Genomic DNA, 19,544 nt, shown 5'->3' on the forward strand with positions numbered 1-19,544 from the left:
ACTGCCACACCATTCCTATGTTGTTGGAAGTTTAGGTTGTTTTTTTGTTTCTGTTAAACAACATGGGAATGAATATCTTTGTGAGAAAAACATTTTTCTATATCTAGGTTTCCTTTCTCTTGTGTTCAGAGTCCTCAAAGAATATTTTTAAAAGCTATTGAAACATATTGCCAACTGCTTTCCAAAACTGTTGTGCTAAAATTAGCAGTGGTAAACTACAGTTGTTGTATCTCACCTTCACCAGCATTTATTAATAGTATGTTAATTTAAAAAAAGGTATTTTGGGTTTGTGAGGCAAAATAGCACATAATTACTTACCATCCCTTGTTGTAATTAATATGTGTTTTGTGTATATGTAAAAATTCATTTTGTATTTTACAAAATAAGAATTTTTTTACTAATGATTTTTATTTTTAAAAGAGTTCTTGAGGAAAATGGTGACCATTTAAAGGCAATTTCATTGTTCTCAGTGGTTTGGGTAGCTGATAATAAATGTGGACAGTATTTTTTTCTTCCCAGGGATCACTACAAATGAGTATTGAGTCGTCTCTGTTCTCTCCCCACATAGCTTATACAGACTTTAAAATTAAAGGTTTATGCTGATTTTAACTATGTAGTTAATTCATTTTTACTAGAAATTCTAAGAGTAGATAGCATTTTAAATGAACATCTGTCCAAAGTTAAGCAGCAAGTAAGAGCTGAGAAATATAACCTTGATCTAAAAAAAATTAGGGACCATTCCCTTTTCCCCTTCTCTCTCCTCAGTGTTTGATATTTACATAATTATTTTCATTTCTTGTATGGTTCCCTTTTGCACTTTAAATAATAAATTTAAACTTTATCTCTGACCTGCCCACTCATCACAATTGCTGGACTCTGGGTTTCCCCTCCCTGTGTTGATTTCTGGAAACAACCTCTAGCCTGGGATAGGTAGGGCCCACCTTTTTTTTTTTCCTTTTTGACAATGCCTGCAAATACTTGTTTCCTGTATTTTATTCACTTTTCTAGTTGTTATGGCAGGAAGGTGTTTTCAGACCCTGTTACTCCCTTATGGCTGAAAGCTGAGTCTTTTTACTGACTTCTTAATTGCTGAATCTAGTGATTGTCCCATACCTCTTACATTGAAATCTTTGGATTTGGTACTGTTGAGTTCCCCTTCCTTTGAAATTTTCTTTCTCCTTGACCCTGAAATACCACCTTTTCTAGGTAGACAGTTCTGCCTTCTTGCTGGATCCTCTTTCTTTTTTTCTTTGGTCCCCTAATTATATTAATTGCAGTAATAATTATAATTGTAGAAGCCACAATGGCAGATCCTGTACTACCTTTATACCTATATTCTCATGTTAATTCATAAAGCAACTACTTAATATTCTCCAAGGTTCCATCCACTTCCTTCTCTCATTTTCTATGCTCTTATAGGTTATTGGCCCCACCCATATGATGATGACTTTTGCATTTGTATTTTTAGCCCGGATTTCTATACTGAGCTCCTAATCTTTGTATCCAGCAGCCTGTGGGCATTTCCACCTGGATTTTTGGAAGGTTTATCAGTCTAATACAGTCTGAATGGAATCCTCTGTGCCCTTCTTTTCCATGCTGTTCTTCATCTTTACATTATTTAATCCATAGTAATGAAACAAAAACAATACAAATTGTGCTTCCTATAAATACCCTTATAATCTGTATGTTAGTTGAACCCCCTCCTTTCTTGACACTGGCCTTGCTTCTCCATCCTTGCTTAGCACTGTCTTGTTTCAGTTTTCGTTTTCTCTCTATGCTGTTGTACCAATTTCCTAATAAGCTTTGCTACTGGTTGTATCACTCTGAAAATCCATGAAGTTTTAACATTTTAAATCAGAATGTACTTCCTGGCTTAAAGTCTTTAGGGTTCTCTACTTGTGAGATAACACCCAAGCTTTTTAACGTGGCACACAAAACTCTCTTGTTCTGTAACTTGCCACTCCTTGTACATACCCTACGAGTCAGCATAATTCCTTGAGTGTGTTGTGCTGTTTCTCTAACGTTTGTTCTTGTTGTCTCCCATCTCCCCAGTCTTTACCAGCTAACTCCTATTTGTTCATTCCTAAGGCTCAGTTCACTTGCTCCCAGGTCTCTTCCTTTTTGCTCCCCAAGTATCCCATGCATAACTCTAGTATTGTATCTATTATATGTTAAAATAAACTGTTTATTTTCCTCCACCGTATTATGAGATCCTGGAGGACAAGAAATTTTTAAATTCATATTTGTAACTGTAGTACCCCCTGAGTACTTAACACTTGGTATCATTTTTAGATAGTTCTTATTTTAAATGGTGACACAAGTATCCATCCTATAACCCAAACTAAAAGCTGGATATTTTCCTAGTTTCCTCCCTCTTACAAGATCCAACCAGTTCTAAGCCCTTTCATTTTGCTTTCACTTGGGTATGCATGCTTGCATTCTTTTTTCACGTTTGCTTGTTTGTTCATTTGTTCCTTCAGTAAATTTCATTGTGATTCCTTGTGTTAGGCAGTGTACTAACTTTGCTATGTGTGCTGAACCGCATTGGATTTATAGAACTTACAGATTAATTTTGGAGAATTGACATCCTTACAAAATTAAAATTTTCCATTTAGGAAGAAGGTTTAACTTTTCAAGTCTACTTTTAAGTATCTGAGGAAAATTTTATGAGTATTCCTCATTTAGTTTGGTATATTTCTTTAAGGCTTATTAGGTCTTTTCCTATTGTGCATGTGATTTATAAAATTCTGTTACATTTTCCAATTTGTCATTGCTCATATATGGGAAGCTGATTAGACAGCCATGTATTTGACCAACTGTTAGTTTTGATAGACTTGGGATTTCAGAGTTTTATTCTGGATCTGTGTTGAATTTTATCAAATGCTTTCTCAGTCTCTATGAAGAGATGATTATGTTAATCTATAAATGTAAAGGATTATAGTATGAGATTTCCTAAAGACAGAATTTCTTTACATTCCTGCTTTTTCCTGATTTTTAAAAAATGCAGTGGTGAATTTATAAGTGAGATTGATTTATAGAGTTGTTTAATTCTCAGCTTTTGTTTTAGAATTATGCTAACTTTATAGATTATTGAAGCATTTCAGTTTTTTTTTCAGCTGGAAAAGCTGTTTACATTTAAACTGCTTAAACAACAGGAATTACTTGTTTCTTAAAGACAATGTGATTTGTCAGTTAATGTCATTTAGTAAGTGGCTATTTCTTGGTCTTTCCCCAAGTTCTAGTAAAGTCCTGGAGCCTAATAGGAACTATTTTAATGCTAGTTGAATATATAGTTCTGAGAAACTACTTGCTATATAGAATTTTTACATTAAAATATATATTTTTTTTAGCCAGAGAAGCCTTGTTTACCAGGATAAGGAATTAGTCTGTGATAACAATACATAGAAATTTATCTACATGGGTACATTTTCTACACAGAAAGATGCTGTTTGGTGGTAGACTAAATTCAAAGCTAACGTTTTTAGGAAATTGGCATCATTTAATACAATACTTGAATACGTACCATATGTAAAAAGACCAGAGGTAAACATTTTACAAACATGTATTTCTGTTTTGGATTATTTTTACTTAGTCTCTTTTAAAGCTTATTCTATGATTTAGACTCAAAGTTATTTTATAGGCTAATACTATTTTTAGAAGTTAAAGTATTTTAATTTGCATCAAACTTATTCATTGTGTCTGTCCACATTTCCCTTTTTAAATTCATTTTTATTTTAATATTTTCCTTTTTCTGGGGTGAAGTCTGTGTCAGAGGCCAAGTCCTATACTCAGCACTAGAGCACACCGAAGATATGTGAACTGGCATTTGTTCTTTTATTGACCATATTTTGTCATCAGCCCCATCTAGCTGGTCCTACCTAATCCATCAGCAAGGGGTAACGGATTGTACACATTCTGCCTCAATTATTTTTCATTATTTTTTAAGCATCCATACACTGTAGGCATATCACAGAAATAATTAAATTGGAATGAAACTCTAGAATTTGTATGGTAAAGCAGTGGCTTTCAAACTGGGTAGTTCCGTTCCCAGGGACATTTGACAATCCTGAGAGGATAGTGGGGGAGGGGAATGCTGCTGGCAACTCGTGGGTGGAGGCGGGGGGTGCACAGGGCGGCCCCCACTGCAAATCGCGTCCCCAGTGTCCATAGTGCTAAGGCTGAGAAACCTTTCCTAAAGGGAAGATCTGTGTACGGGCACACACACCCCGTAGGAACAGGTGCTCTCAGCTGGGTGCTTTTGTTCTTCACCACTTTTCAGTGTCTTTAAGCAAAGTGTGTGGAGAGTGTTCTGCTCCTGACTGACATCTAGCGAGAGGCTTAAAAATACAGTTAAGGTTGTAGACATGTAAATCAGAGTCACTGCTCTTTCTATTTTTTCACTGTTAGGAAATTCACACATAAGGAAACCAGGAAGAGATTAAGTGATTTATTTATGGCCACTGAGAAATTATAACTGAAGAATAAATGTAGTCAATTCTTAGCTTAAGTATTTTAATCTTTGATGTTTGACTTATGCTCATAATTTAATATAGAATTTAGAACCTTCTGATAGTTTTCTGAATAAGTGCTGAGATATCCATGTTCAAGATTTTTTTTTAAAAAAGCCTAAAATCATAGAGTTTTAGCACTGAAGATGTCCAGGTCCCTCATTTAAAGAGATTATAAAATTTAATTTCAGGTGAGGTGATCTTACTCAATATCATATAACTCGTTAGTGTTTGATCTAGAACTGAACCGCAGGTTCCTGAGTTTTCACTGAGTATCCTTTCAGTGTGAAAGAAAGTATTAAGCATACTTTGGATTCTAATGGAAGCTTTTATTCTTTTTCAATCAAAGTATAAGTATTAAAATTGTTATTTTCTTTGAAAGAATAGATACACGTGTGTATGTGTTATAAAATGAATGCATATGTGTGTTTATGGACATTGTGTTTCCTTTCATTTTAATTGGTAAATGTTATGTGAGTTTCAATATAAATATTAAAAATTTTTATTTCTCAGGCAACTACACCTCCAAATCAAGGAAGGCCAGATTCTCCCGTCTATGCCAATCTCCAAGAACTGAAAATATCCCAGTCTGCTCTCCCACCCCTTCCTGGGAGCCCAGCAATTCAGGTTAATGGAGAATGGGAAACTCATAAAGATAGTTCAGGGCGTTGTTACTATTATAACAGAGGAACACAGGAAAGAACTTGGAAACCCCCTCGTTGGACTCGGGATGCAACCATAAGCAAAGGAGATTTCCAAAGTCCAGGAGATCAAGAGGTATGTATAATTAAGGAACTGTTCACAGTTACCAAATTTAATATTTTCCTTATTCAAAGACAAAACAAATGAATAGGTTTGTTTTTTGGTATCAACATAGAATGTTAAAAATCTCTAAGATGCTAAATACTCATTCAAGCTTTACTTTTGTCAGTGCTAGTTATCTACTAATCTCTAGCTGGTGGACGGTGTCTGACTTGGTAGTGTGCTTGCTAGTTACAGAATTAGCTTTATTAAAGTTGCCTAATGCTTCAAGGGCTTTCATTTAGGTGTTAGAAGTTTCTAACTCAGTCATTGTTATTGCACAAACAGTGACATTTTTTAAAAAAGGAAAGAAAATGCGTAATGTGACCTAGCCAAATAAACAGAAACAAAATTAACCGATTAAAACAGAAGTTTTTCTCTGTCGATTTGGTATGGCTACCAAACTACTTCTCAGGTTTTCTCTTTGGTCAGGGGTATAAGAGCACTTTTTATTTATTTGTTACAACTTATGTTACAGTTGGACCATTCTGTAAATTTGACAGTTCATTCTAAAATCATTATTCTCTTTAACAAGTGTTCATACTGTTTTGTTTTTTTTTAAATCTCCTCTGATTTCACCTTCGTCTACCTCTTAGAGGTGATTCAATGAATTGGCCGCCTATATTTTGAGAATCACTCATCTTTATAATCCAGAGAGGCCTTGGGATCCTTTTGGATACGCAGGAGCTTTGTATAGGGTTGAAAGGAGGAGGTGAAATCCTGCTGTTTGCATAGGACACCATGCTCTTATAGAAAGCAGCTAGCTTGTGCAGTAAAAGCAGAGATCTAATTAGGAGGAGTTGGAAAAATCAGGTAATTGTCTTGTATTTTGCAGAATCTGAAAGCGTTTTGTAGTTAATAACCTCCCTTCTTGTCCTCCTTTTCAGTTGGTTATTTTTAACTTTGGTTTGGTGGTAACTTGTACTGTTAGTGTTTGAGAGCTAGAATAGCGAGAAAAATTGTTCATGTATAGCTATAAGAAGAAAAATGTTGGTTTAGATTCTACATTCTCCAGCCTAATATTTTAGTTATTTGTCTAACCGCTTTTTAGCTTCCAGAGTTTTATGCCTGTTATCTCTTCTGCTCTTCTTGTGCATTTATGTCTTCTTAAGTATATTATTTTGGTGAGGTTTGAGAAAGAACAAGTGTTTAGCCTTCCATCATAACTCAGAAGCTAATTATTTTGGTAGTTACCCTAGAATAGTGGTTCTCAACTGGGGGTGACTTTGCTTCCCAGGAGACCTTTGGCAATGTTGGGAGACAATTTGATTGTCACAATTGGGCAAGGCTACTGGCATCTAGTGGGTAGAGGCCAGAGATGTGGCTGTGACACAGACAGTGCCCCACGACAACAAAAATAGTCCCTCCAAAATGTCAGTAGTACCACTCTGGAGAAGTACTGTCCTAGAAATTTTTACGTGCATACTTATTGAAATCTAAAGTTAATCAGTGTCTTCTTGCTCCTTTTAATCCATACGAGTACTCTATGTACTCTTGTGCCATTGTTGTTATATATTTAATTTCTTATTTTAGTCCCTTACTGTTGTAAATGGTGACTGTTGCAATTAATCCTCATCTTAATCACTTTCTTTTCTCACACTACTTTGTGTAATTTAGATTATCTTGGGTATCTTTTCTCTCTTAAGTACATACTTTTGAATTTCCTTAGTGAAGGTTTGTTAGTGATAGAATTTTAAGTTTTCGTTTGTAAATTTATTTACTTTTTTAAAAAATGTTTATTCCCCCCCCCCCCCCCCCCCCGTTGTCTGCTCTCTCTGTCCATTCGCTGTGTGTTCTTCTGTGTCTGTTTGCATTCTTGTCATGCAGCACTGGGTAACTGTCTTTTTTGTTGTTTTTTGTTATGTCATCTTGCTGTGTCAGCTCTCCATGTGTGTGGTGCCACTACTGGGCAGGCTGTGCTTTTTTTCGTGCAGGGTGTCTCTTCTTGTGGGGCCTACTCCTTGCGCGTGGCAGCACTGTGCATGGGCCAGTTTACCACACAGGTCAGGAGGCCCTGGGTATCGAACCCTGAACCCTCCATATGGTAGGCAGACACTCTATCAGTTGAGCCACATCTGCTTCCCTGCTACTGCATTTTAAAAAGGTTTTATTCTTTGTCTAGAGGAGTTTCTCCAGCTTATTAGTTTGAAATGTTTAAACCTACAGAAAAGTTGTAACAATTGTATAGTTTAACATTTTGCTGTAATTACTTTATTATTCTCTCCCTCCCTCTGTTCATATGTATGTGTCATTTTTGGAGAACCAGTTGAAGCAGGTAACGTTAATACTTCATTTCCTAAGTATAAGTGCATTTTCCTACAAAACCACAGTACATTTATCCCACCCAAGAAACCTAATATTGGTGTATTATTTAATATATGGTTTACGTTAAAATTTTCTCAATTGTTGAATAATGTCCTCTATATTTTTTTCTGGCCAATGAAGATCCAGTGAAGGATCATGTATCACATTTGTCATGTCTCTTTAGTCTTAACCTTGTATTTCGTTTTTGATCATTCAGTATATAAAGACTTTGAGAGTCTGATTATGCTCCCTGTTTTTTGCTGATTCTCATTCATGGTGTTTTCTTTCCATCCTTGAAGTGTGTGTGTGTGTGTGTGTGTGTTTTCCCATTATGAGTTTATTGTTCTTGGAAATTCGTAAGTAGGAATTCTTTAATGGTGTGGTTGAAGATCGATTCCTTCGGAGAGTATTTGCTTTTGTTTCTGCCAGGTGCCCAGGGAAACTAGTATTTTATAAACATTTGAAACAAATTTCTGCTTTAATCTTTACAGGCTCTCTAGGTAGTAATAATTTAAATTGCATGAAGACTGGCTTGTGACTGCTGAATACTAGGGAAGATTCTTATTTCCCTCGTGGGGAATCAGGTGGCAGGGTATATTTCTGGCTCAACCATAATCTGCAGATATAATTGTTTGGGGTCTCAGCTTTGTGTTGGGGGGAGTCTCCTTTGGACCCCTTATCTTTGGTGGTCCTGAGTCCTGTCCCCCAACACTATTGTATGGCCTTGAATATTGAAGTTCTAGTTATGGTTTGACAAACACTTTCAAGGAGAAATCTGGTCATTTTGTTCTACTAATCTCTGGATTCTTACTTCCACTTAGTTTTTGACCTCTGAGTAGGTCCTCCTGCTCTTTGACCTCTTGCTCATTTATGAATTTATTTACTTAGTTTTAAAGTTTTATGTAGCATTTTTTGCTGTTTTTATCCAGATGATCAGGTAGAGAACCCACTTGCCATTCTTCTGTAAATGGAATGTCCATTACAGTCCCCTCATGTTTCTACCAGGCTACATTTACTAGAGTATACCCCAAAGTAAATGAACCAGTTACCCTGCTGAATGGAATTATTTAGTACAGGACAGTTAAAATTTGGAGAATGTCTGCCAAAAATAATCTTAATTTTGATTTAATTGCCATTTAAATTAATTGCCATTAAGTGACACTGTTCTCAGAGTAGTTACCAAGATCTTAAGCCCTGTTCTGTAGTATATTAAAACTTATGAAAATATTAAAGGTTACTTTTCATGCCAAAAGGAAACATTTTACTGCACAAAAATTGGAAAATAAAGCTGAGCATTTTTGTCAGTGAGAAAGTCATGTTTATGGAAAAATAAGATTTATTGATTCCGATTATTAAATTGATTTTACTATTTAGATTGCCTTTTATTCTTTTACCAAAAGGTGTATTGTGTTTTTTAATATTTGAAGTTGTCTTAAAGAAAAATCTCATTTTTTGAATTGGGTTTTCCATTTCTAAAAAAATTTACTGATGTATAACATATACAGCTTTCTTTATGCAGGCCTTCTTCAAAGTTTGTCTTAGTTTTTGTGACTGTGTTAATATTGGGCTGTTTATATCTTTAAGTTACTTGTACAACTTTGAGAATCTTCCCAAATATCTGAGACTAATCATGGTGGTAGAAAGTATAGTCTGATTAAGATTTAATTGCAAAAACTATTTTGCTTGGAAGGGAAAGGAAGGGTTATTAGCACATGAGAGTTAACCTAATATCTGTTAAATGGATGGGTTTTAAATGCTGTGAGCAAGTTGCTACTTAGCCACACTATGCGCTGCTTAAACTTGGTCCTTAATACTTGTTTGGAAAAGCAGGAATTAATAAATTTTCTGATATACTTCTTTTTTTGTCTTGAGTTTATCATGCTTTTAAAAGTTAAGTGTTTCCATACTGAATTTCTGATCTGACTCTGTATTGTATTAAATTTTCTCAGCGTTCTTTTTTTCTTGTTTTGAAGTTTAGTTTATGACTGTCTTTAATAAGCACTTAGTTGAGTGAGTTAGAAAAATTTAGTGATAAATTTGAATGTAAAATATAATACCATAAAGCTAGTTTCTTTTCTCTACCTTCCTCCTCCACCCTCCAACTTTTAAAAAATTGTTCAGGAAATATTTGTGGATCACTTGTTCGCCCAGCATTTTGGTAGACACTTGTGATACATAGTAAAGAGCGTTTTCAAAGAGGTTCATCTAATAAAGTGCCCTCATGCCCTCTGCTTGCACATAGACACCCTCGTAATTTTTAAACCAGATTTCAGTTCAAAAGCAGCATTTTCTCTTTCCTTAGACTGAAAGGATTGTTTTTAATTTTATCATAGTGAATTTTTCTAGAATTGCATTAGTGTGATAAAATAATATTACTGATTTCACCTTATCACTCACAGTTGTACACTTGAGAAACTTAATTTGTTTGGAAAATTAAATGTTCATATATACTCAAGATATCTTAGTATGTATACTTACAGCCAAGTTAAGTTGATCTCTCAGATTTTTAACTGCTGCATACTCATATTCAAATAAGAAAATTCCTTATGTTTCTGACTATTTATAGCTTCTTTCATCAGAAGAAAACTACCCCAGCATTTGTTACAGCCAGTCAGATAGTCAGTGTGGTTCTCCTCCAAGGGGTTGGTCAGAAGAGTTGGATGAACGTGGGCATACCCTATATACCAGTGACTATACTAATGAAAAGGTACTTTCTTTTTTTCTCATTTAGTTTTCTTGGCAGATTCCACCATAAGATGTATACTGAAGTTTTGGTAGTGTTTAAAAAACTCGTAAAAATATTCCTCATAATTTCTGTAGTCATGCCAGTTGTCATGAAAATTCAGTATAGCTGCTGATTGATGATTTGTGTGTGTGTGTGTGTGTATGAGATTCATGGTTTTAAACAGCTTTCAGTGATGGTGTCAGACCTTTTGAGGGTAGGCCTTCTCTTGTGTCATTCTGTTTAAATTTCTTAAATAAGCATATTTCTTCACATTTTATATTGGGGAACTTTTTTGGGAATGGTTCTCTCAGTGTGGCATTATTATATACCAACTGACTGCTTATCCTTCTTTATTATAACCAAATTTGCGCAGACAAAAACCATGGACCTAATATTTTATGATTAAATATTTTGGGGATGAATATTGAAATTTTATGTGTATATCACACCTGGTATTATCGAAAGGATGATTGGTTGTGCTAGTTTAGAAAAGAGAAGCTTGTGAGAAATAGGAAGTAGTAGGCTTTTACACACCCTTTTTCCCACCTTATTAGATGCTATAAAATAAGGAAACAGTTTTCATTTCTTTGACAATCAGGATCGTGTGTTGTATTAGCAATACTTGGTGTTTTCCCCTCAGATTCCCTATATTTTGTTGCTTGAACTTCTGTTGCTGTTATTTAATTCATATTGAGTAAGATGTATTGGCTACAAGGAGGTAATTCCTGAGGGTTTGTGTTAAGGCGTTAACATATTTTGTAGTTTATATTTCAAGATTGAAAAAATTTCCCTTTTTAAAATTAAGTCTTTTTTCATTGTGGGGATGTATGTATATATCTATATATCTTTGTATTACATACATCTTGGTGTTAGGTTGTTAAGTGGAACTTGAACCACTAGCATGATTTTGGAGCAAAAAAGAGAAAAAATTAACTCATTTACTATTGAATATGTTTATTCTTACCAAACTTAAAATGCAAGTCTTATGAATATAAGTTCATTACATTTTTATTTTTTTCAATATTCCTAGGTAGCATCTTCTTGAGCAAGTAGGAAAAAATGCACAAGCAGAATATCTACTATCTCTGATTGTTATCCGTTTTAACTCACTTTTATTTAAATTAAAAAGTAATACCAGTCTGTTTTTATAGTGGCTCAAGCATGTTGACGACCAAGGTAGACAATATTACTACAGTGCAGATGGCTCTCGGTCCGAATGGGAATTGCCAAAGGTAACAAACCTTAACACTGAATTTCTATTTTAAAAGAGGTATGACATAATATCTGAAAGCAGTTTTATTTTTAAATGTTTATTCAATTTCCAGAAAGTAGGAAGACTAGGATTTTCAGAATTCATTGAAAATACTATAATGGCTAAATTTTTCTGAGATTTTTAAACATTATCTTCTTTGTATAACACTGATTATTCCTGTTTACAGATTCTTGGGTTTAACATGATATCAGTTTTTTTTCTGGAAATAAGAATTCTCTTCAGCGCAAATCATATCACCTTAAATTGAGTTACCTTGAATATGTTGAATTTTCCATATGAAGTTGGATCTTATGTTAAATGTTTTTTTCTTTTTAAGAGAAAAAAAGTAACTTAAATATTCAAGTTAATCTCCTTATGTAAATGTTTGTTGCAGTTGAATCAATCAAGGCTGCAATGTGATGAGGTCTTATAGGGCCTATGTGGATATCTCTTTCCAACATCTATGTAAGGGCTGAGTTTGACAGTAGGTTTCAAAGTGATCGTGTATATGTGTTGATACTTGGTACTTGAGATCTGAGCAAACATTTAAATTTAAATTGGTAAGCTGATTTAAAATTTTAGGAAGAAACTAATTAGCAGACAAATTTGTCTATGGGGAAAAAGTAAGTCAATTTAAAGAAAAATAATGACAGTATAAATGATAAGTGGACATAGAAAAATTCACTAGGTGTTGCTGGATGACTAAAAGGTTGGGAAATACTAATCTAGTATATTGTTGCTAATAGTGATTTCTTAATGAGATTGTTCTCTGGTCTTAATTATTTGATGAAGTTACAGAGCTCGATACTAGTAGGATGAGATTTATAGCCTGAACTTGATTTCTGAGACCACTTTTAGGATTCTGACTTGAGCCAGTAACAGAAGAGCTCTGATATCTTTTAACATTTTGTGATCTCAAGGAAAAGTGTAGGTTGCTATAATGGAAACTGGGAAGGAGAATGGATAAAGGAAATACTGGCTGTTAGGGATAGCCCCAAGAATTTTCTTGCAGTTAAAAAAAAACTTGTCAAATAAACATTTTAAAAATCTTTATCATATATTTTACGTGGGTACTTACTTTTTGCCAAGGTCAGGAAGAAAAAAAAAAATCTGTTCGTTTCATGTTTTACTTTCTTTGTTGGCTAAATTAATAATAGTTTTGCAAATAGAAACCATTAATGCACATTTATACAGAATTATTGTTTAAAAATAACTTTTCAGCCTGACATATTAGTGGGGATAGTTTTTTTTTTAAACAAATCAATTTTATTGATACATGTTAATAAAGCATACAATTTATCCCAAGTGTATAATAACGGTATTTGATATAATCATATAGTTACGTACTCATCACTTCAATCATTATTAGAGCATTTTCATTATTTCAGTAGTAGTAATAAAAAATAAACAAGAAAATGTCTTACCTCTCAATCTCTCTGTTTCCCCTGCTGTACATAGCTGCTATTTTTGGCTATTCTTGCACAATTATTTATTTGTATATTTAGCAGTTTTATTGAGATGTATTCAAATACCATATGATCTATCCAAAGTGTATAATCAATGACTTTTTTTTAAAGCTGTTAAAAAGTCCTTTCTTGTAAAATTGTAAAGTAAATAGAAAAATAGATTAAAAGAAATTACAAATTTTAAAAGAGTGCAAAACCAGGTTAGATTTAATCAAATATAAAAAATAGCATAGTAACAAACATCTGTAAATGTAAATAATGCAAATATAATAGAAATTAATTATAACAGCTCTAACTAGTGGACATAAGAATGTCTAAGAATGAAATAAATTATTCGTTTAGTTATTTAATTGCCATTTAGGCCATAATTCTTTCTAGATAATCAAATTCTATTTGGGAGTTCTTCACATCTTATTGGAATGAATTACAGCAGACAACAGTTTGCCAACTCATAATGTTATGAGTCAGAAAAACTCAAAATCTTGTTCAACAGTAGTCATGCTAAATCATTATTGATCCAGATAGATTAAAGAGTATGAATAAGAGAGGGTTAAAGAAAAATGAAATATCAAAAATATATCTCTTCTCCATCCCTCCTCAAATAAAAATAAGGTTTTTTTTTTTTTAAAAAAGATTTATTTATTTATTTTTCTCCCTTTCTCTAAACTACCCGTCCCCCGCCCCAGTTGTCTGTTCTCTGTGTCTATTTGCTGCATCTTCTTTGTCCACTTCTGTTGATGTCAGCGGCACGGAAATCTTTGTTTCTTTTTGTTGTGTCATCTTGTGTCACCTTTCCGTGTGTGCGGCACCATTCCTGGGCACTTACTTTCGCGCTGGGCGGCTCTCCTTATGGGGTGCACTCCCTGCACGTGGGGCTCCCCTGCACGGGGACACTCCTGTGTGGCACGGTACTCCTTGCGTGCATCAGCACTGTGCGGTGGGCCAGCTCCACACGGGTCAAGGAGGCCCGGGGTTTGAACCATGGACCTCCCATGTGGTAGATGGACGCCCTAACCATTGGGCCAAGTCCACTTCCCAAGTGTTTATTTTGTATGAAAAAACATTACAGAAAACCGATCATAGGAACAATTTGCCAGTTGCACTGCATAATTATTGTTCATATACTATCATTTTGTTATTTTACATTTATTTGGTCTATTTCAGGTCTTTTTTGGTTACTATTTGCATGGAATACCTTTTTCCAACCTTTCATTTTTAACCTGGTTGTATCCTTATGTCTACCAGAGACAGCATATAGATGGCTCATATTTTTTTATCCATTCTATTAGTTTATGTCTTTTGATTGGGAAGTTCAGTCCATTAACATTCAGTGTTATTACTGTAAAGGCATTACTTATGTCATCCATTTTGTCCTTTGGTTCTCTCTTGTTCTATTTTCTATATGCTTATCCATTAGTTTACCATTCATAATAATCTTCTGAACTCTTCTCCAAATCTCCAAATACGAAGATTTATAAAGATAATAATACATTGTCTTTTGTTTCTTCTTTCCAGGTTGCAAATATCTCTTGCAAATCTGATCTTTTGATAACATATTCTGTCAGTTTTTGTTTGTCTGTAAAGACTTTGAACTCACTCTCATTTCTGAAGGACAGCTTTGCTGGATACAGAATTCTTGGCTGACAGTTTTTCTCTTTCAGTACCTCAAATACATCACACCACTTTCCTCCATGGTTTCTGATGAGAGGTTTCTCTTGTATGTTATGCTTTGCTTTTCTCTTGTTGCTTTCAGAATCCTCTCTTTATCTCTGATGTTTGTCTTTCTGAATACTAGGTATCTTGGGTTAGGTCTATTCTGATTTATTCTGTTTGGGGTGCATTGTCCTTCTTGGATATTGATATGTTCATCCTTCATAAGGGTTAGGAAGTTTTCAGTCATTTTATTCTTTCTGCATCTTTTCCATTCTTTTTTCCTCCTGGGACTCCTGTAATGCGAATGTTTGTACATGTCATGTGATCATTCAATTCCCTGAGACTCTGTTCCATTTTTTCCATTCTCTTCTCTTTCTGTTCTCCTGTCTTTTCCAATTCAGATGTTCTGTCTTCAAAATCACTAATTCTGTCTTAAAGCAATCCACATCTGCTCTTATGTGCCTCTAATGTATTTTTAATCTCATTCATCATGTCTTTCATTCCCATAAGGTCTGTTAACTTTTCTTTGCAGGCTTTCAAATTGTTCTTTACACTCTCCCAGTATTGTCTTAATATCCTTTATTTCTTTATTCATATTTTCTTTAAATTCTTTAAAGTGATTTAGGAGTGTTGTGTGCTTATCACTGATTACTTATTTTAATTCCTCTATCTCATCAGAATGTTTGGTTTGTTCTTTTGGCTGGGCCATCTCTTCCTATTTCCTAGTATGGCTTTTAATTTTTTGCTGATGTCTAGGCTTCTGAATTCGTTGGTGAATTTACTCTGATGGCTAATTTCTCTTTCTTGCCTGTTTTTAAAATTTTTTTATTTCACAACCCTTCTTTGATATTTGGTTCAAGTTATTCTCAGTCTCTAAAATTGCCCAGTTTAAGATTTCAAAATTGGGCTGCCGACTCACTAGTGGGGCTCAGATTTTTCTCCCAGGGGTTGGATACAGAGGGCACGGGCAGTTTTTGTCCATGCAATTTCCAGATTGGCCAGCAGATGGCGCTGGTCAGCACACCTTTCCAGGGAGGTGTTTTGGTCTGGGCTTTCCTGTGTTCCTGTGTTGAATCTCCAGAATAGAGATTAAAAGCAGGCTGTGCTGGTCAAATTCACTGAAGGAAATCACCCTGACCTCCCCTCCCTTTTCCCTTGAAACAGCTGACAGGGAGGAGGATGTCTCTTCCCCTCTCAGTGGCTGCAGGGAACCAGGTGTTTTCTCCCAGCTTGATATCTTGGGGGTAGGGGAGGGGAGCTCTTTCCAGTTGCCACCTGGGCTTGGTAACTCAACGTTTGTCATTGAGGTTTCTTCTCTCTCTGTTCTCACCCTCCTGGGAGTTGTCTAAGCACTGTCCTGGTCTGTTGACCCACAAAGCAAGTTCTTGGGATAGCTTTTGGCTCCTTCTCCATTGTTTTTGGAGAGCATTCCACTCTGCCTGTTAGTCCATTGCCTTCTTCCCACAATTCTCCTAGGGATAGTTTTTATATTTTAAGTACAAAAGCTACCAAATACGAAGATTTATAAAGATAATAATACATTGTCCTTTTTTTTTTTTTTAAGATTTATTTCTCTCCACTCCCCCCACCCCCGGCGGAGGTCTGTTCTCTGTGTCTATTTGCTGCATCGTCTTCTTTGTCCGCTTCTGTTGTCAGCGGCACGGGCATCTGTGTTTCTTTTTGTTGCAGCATCTTGTTGTGTCAGCTCTCCGTATGTGCGGCACCATTCCTGGGGAGGCTGCACTTTTCTTTCGTGCTGGGCGGCTCTCCTTATGGGGCACACTCCTTGCGCGTGGGGCTCCCCTGCGCGGCACGGCACTCCTTGCATGCATCATCACTGTGCACGGGCCAGCTCCACACGGGTCAAGGGGGCCCTGGGTTTGAACCCCTCACCTCCCATGTGGTAGACGGACGCCCTAACCACTGGGCCAAGTCCGCTTCCCTACATTGTCTTTTTATTTAAAGATAACCATAGAATGAAAAAAGATCCAAATGAAAGTATATCTAAATGTCCTATAAATTGCCCTTCACGTATTTCAGGCTTCAAAATTTTATATCAAGATATCACTCTTTAAAATTATGAAACATAATTCAGTGAAACATGGAATATTTTTATTTTTATCATTAGTCATGTTTTTGAACCTAATTCAAAAAATAAAACCATGTTTAACCACGTTAACCTTTAAGCTTTGAAGTTATGCCAAGCATCAAGAGCCTTTATAATACTCTCATTTTAGGAACCATAGCATAGAACTTTGGTGATACCCCAACAGTGCTTTAAAAAATTAAATATTACGAAAAGCTGAATATGAAATAACCCAACATTTAAATTTCCAAATTTATTTGTCTCTAGTAAAGCTTATAAGAGGAAAAACAACATTTCAATTTAATATGACTCTTACCAACTTTCAGGGGGAAAAGAGTTATATCTAATACAATTAACAGTATTTTGTTTTATTAATATAGTGGGAAGAAGTCATTGAATACATCAGATATTACTTTTAAAAACATTTGTAAGAAACAATTTAATCATATTTATTGGTTAAATTGGAAAGGAAAATCTTATGGATAGTGATGCCCAAAATATGTAATCCTTATGTACACAAGCAGGGATGGGAATCTATTTTGGGGACTTGACTATTCAATATTGAAAGCTTTATAACAGAATGATTGGTTCCACAACGCTTATTGTAAAATATGAGATCTGAATTTGACTTAGAAGAAGAAAATTTGTTGACCGAAAATGATTTAGGTTATAGAAGACTAATATTTCATTAATAATTAAACATAAATTTTTTTGATAAACATTTTGTACCTTCTAATTTTTTCTTAACAAGTCTAATGATAACCTTCACTGAATCAAGGAATACAATACATATTGTGGTGACGTGTATAAAATCTAGCACCCCATTTTGCCTTTTGGAAATGTTTATATATATATACCTCTAAATATTCATTAAAATCTGCACCAGAACAGAGAGTAGTGGCTGAAAAGGCAGGCCTGGTCTGTGGACTCACCGAGCTCTCAGTCCTCCAGCCTCTGGGGTAAGCCTGGCTCCAGGAGGAGCCAGGAGAGCTTTTCTTCAACAACAGGACCCTGTGAGCCCAGAACGCCACAGGCAGGCATGGCGTAGACTAAAATGGTGCCGGAAAGCAAGAGAGAGAAGCGTCACCTCCTTCCTCTTGTTCTAGGCACTGGCCACTCTTCAAGGATTTGGGACTGTTAGTACACAAGCTGCCTGTCACTTTAGAGGAACTCCTGCCATTTCCAGACAGAAAATCTCAAGTAGCTGAGCATATCTTGTTCAAAAACAAAAGAAATTATAATCAGGGTCATTGAAAGTTAAGATTTGCTGAGCTTTTTAGGGGTGGGGGAGAGTAGATATTATGTAACCTTTGGTTCCAGAGAAAGAAAGTATCTCTTAAAAATGACATTGATTTTCTTTTGCTATTTTATTTTATTTATAATATATTAAAATTGCCTGTGTAAAACAACATAACTCTTAAGGCCTCACATTTCTCCAGTGCTTCTTGGTATTTCAAACACATGATTTAATGCCTTATTGATAATATATCCTTACTTTTATATGTAATTTTCTTCTGGCAGTTATTAATATACCTCACCTTTGTGCACAACTGATATATTCAGGATTGGCTTTTAGAGCTAGTGTCAACTCTACCTTTCTCTACCTTTAGACCGCCTTATGCTTTATCATTTTAGAGAACGCATCAGTAGTATGTTTGGCCTATAAGTAAAAGCAAAGACAAAAAACCAAACAGCAACAAAAACTTTAAGAATACTGTGTGTATGTAAACATTATTTTTAAAACCTAAACCAAAAATTGAATTCATGAGGATTTAGAAGAAGGAATCTTAAAAATTAAAATTAAAATTTGTCCCATGACCTCACTTCATAAATTAAGAGAACTAATATTTATTGAGCACCTACCGTCAGGGCAGTATTTGGCATTTTTTATATTAATACATTGTTTAATCCTATAACAACTCTGTGAATAAGATGGTATTTCCTTTATTTCTCTTTTAAAGGTGAGAAAAGTTAGACTTGGGGAGATTAAATATTTGCCTAAGATAACACTCACTTTGTCTCTCTGACCTTTTTTCAGTTGTGCGTGGTGCTGGTCAAAAGATGAGAAAATTGGCCAGACAACTTAAGAGTAGTGTAATATGATGAACTTCATGAAATGTCATGTGTCTTTCAAGATTCATCATGTTTAGGTTCCACTTTTGTTTCTATTATTTATGAAGTATATTTTGTTTTCTTTTAGTATAATGCTTCATCCCAGCAGCAGAGAGAAATAATTAAAAGTAGGAGCCTGGACAGGCGGCTGCAAGAACCAATAGTGTTAACCAAGTGGAGACACAGCACAATCGTATTAGACACCAATGACAAGGTAGGACTTTGGAGGGAATCTGTTGAGAATTGTGATGAGTTCTCTGTGTATTCTCTTGAACCGTGAATTGTGTCCATTTATGCTAACATCTCATTTCATGTAGTGTTTATTTTGTTAAATATGATTAATTCCTAGTCAAAATACGTGATTTCTTTTGAACCAACTTAAACTTTTGATCTGTGTATATGATGAAATGTACTATTTCTTTTCTCCTCAATAGAATCTAATACCTTGGTGATTACTATTTTATTGTGTTAGGATCAATTTTCTATAAAGTAGATTTTTGTTTTGAGTTTTTAAAATTTTATTTTTGCACAAAGGTCTTGAATTATCTGTGACTTAATGATGTATAATTTGAACCTAGTAGGCAATACAGTTTTTTGCTTCCTCTATTTTTTAAAATATATTTTTAATTAAAAATAA

The 19,544-nt window shown here is 34.9% G+C and overlaps 1 protein-coding gene across 22 annotated transcripts in view; it reads left to right on the forward strand.

Annotated features, from left to right (window-relative positions):
• ARHGAP12 (Rho GTPase activating protein 12) overlaps positions 1-19,544 on the forward strand; it is a 116,497-nt gene that overhangs the window by 56,946 nt on the left and 40,007 nt on the right. For 12 of the 22 annotated variants that reach the window (XM_058297727.1, XM_058297730.1, XM_004451665.4 and 9 more), the window contains 4 exons: positions 5,022-5,285; positions 10,180-10,320; positions 11,490-11,570; positions 18,996-19,121. In XM_058297727.1, the coding sequence (XP_058153710.1) occupies positions 5,022-5,285; positions 10,180-10,320; positions 11,490-11,570; positions 18,996-19,121 (612 nt within the window). The remainder of the gene's footprint in view (positions 1-5,021; positions 5,286-10,179; positions 10,321-11,489; positions 11,571-18,995; positions 19,122-19,544) is intronic. The other 10 variants (XM_004451668.5, XM_058297735.1, XM_058297733.1 and 7 more) reach the window with 2 other exon arrangements.

The sequence above is a fragment of the Dasypus novemcinctus genome, chromosome 5 (genome assembly GCF_030445035.2).
Source record: "Dasypus novemcinctus isolate mDasNov1 chromosome 5, mDasNov1.1.hap2, whole genome shotgun sequence".
NCBI lineage: Eukaryota > Metazoa > Chordata > Mammalia > Cingulata > Dasypodidae > Dasypus > Dasypus novemcinctus.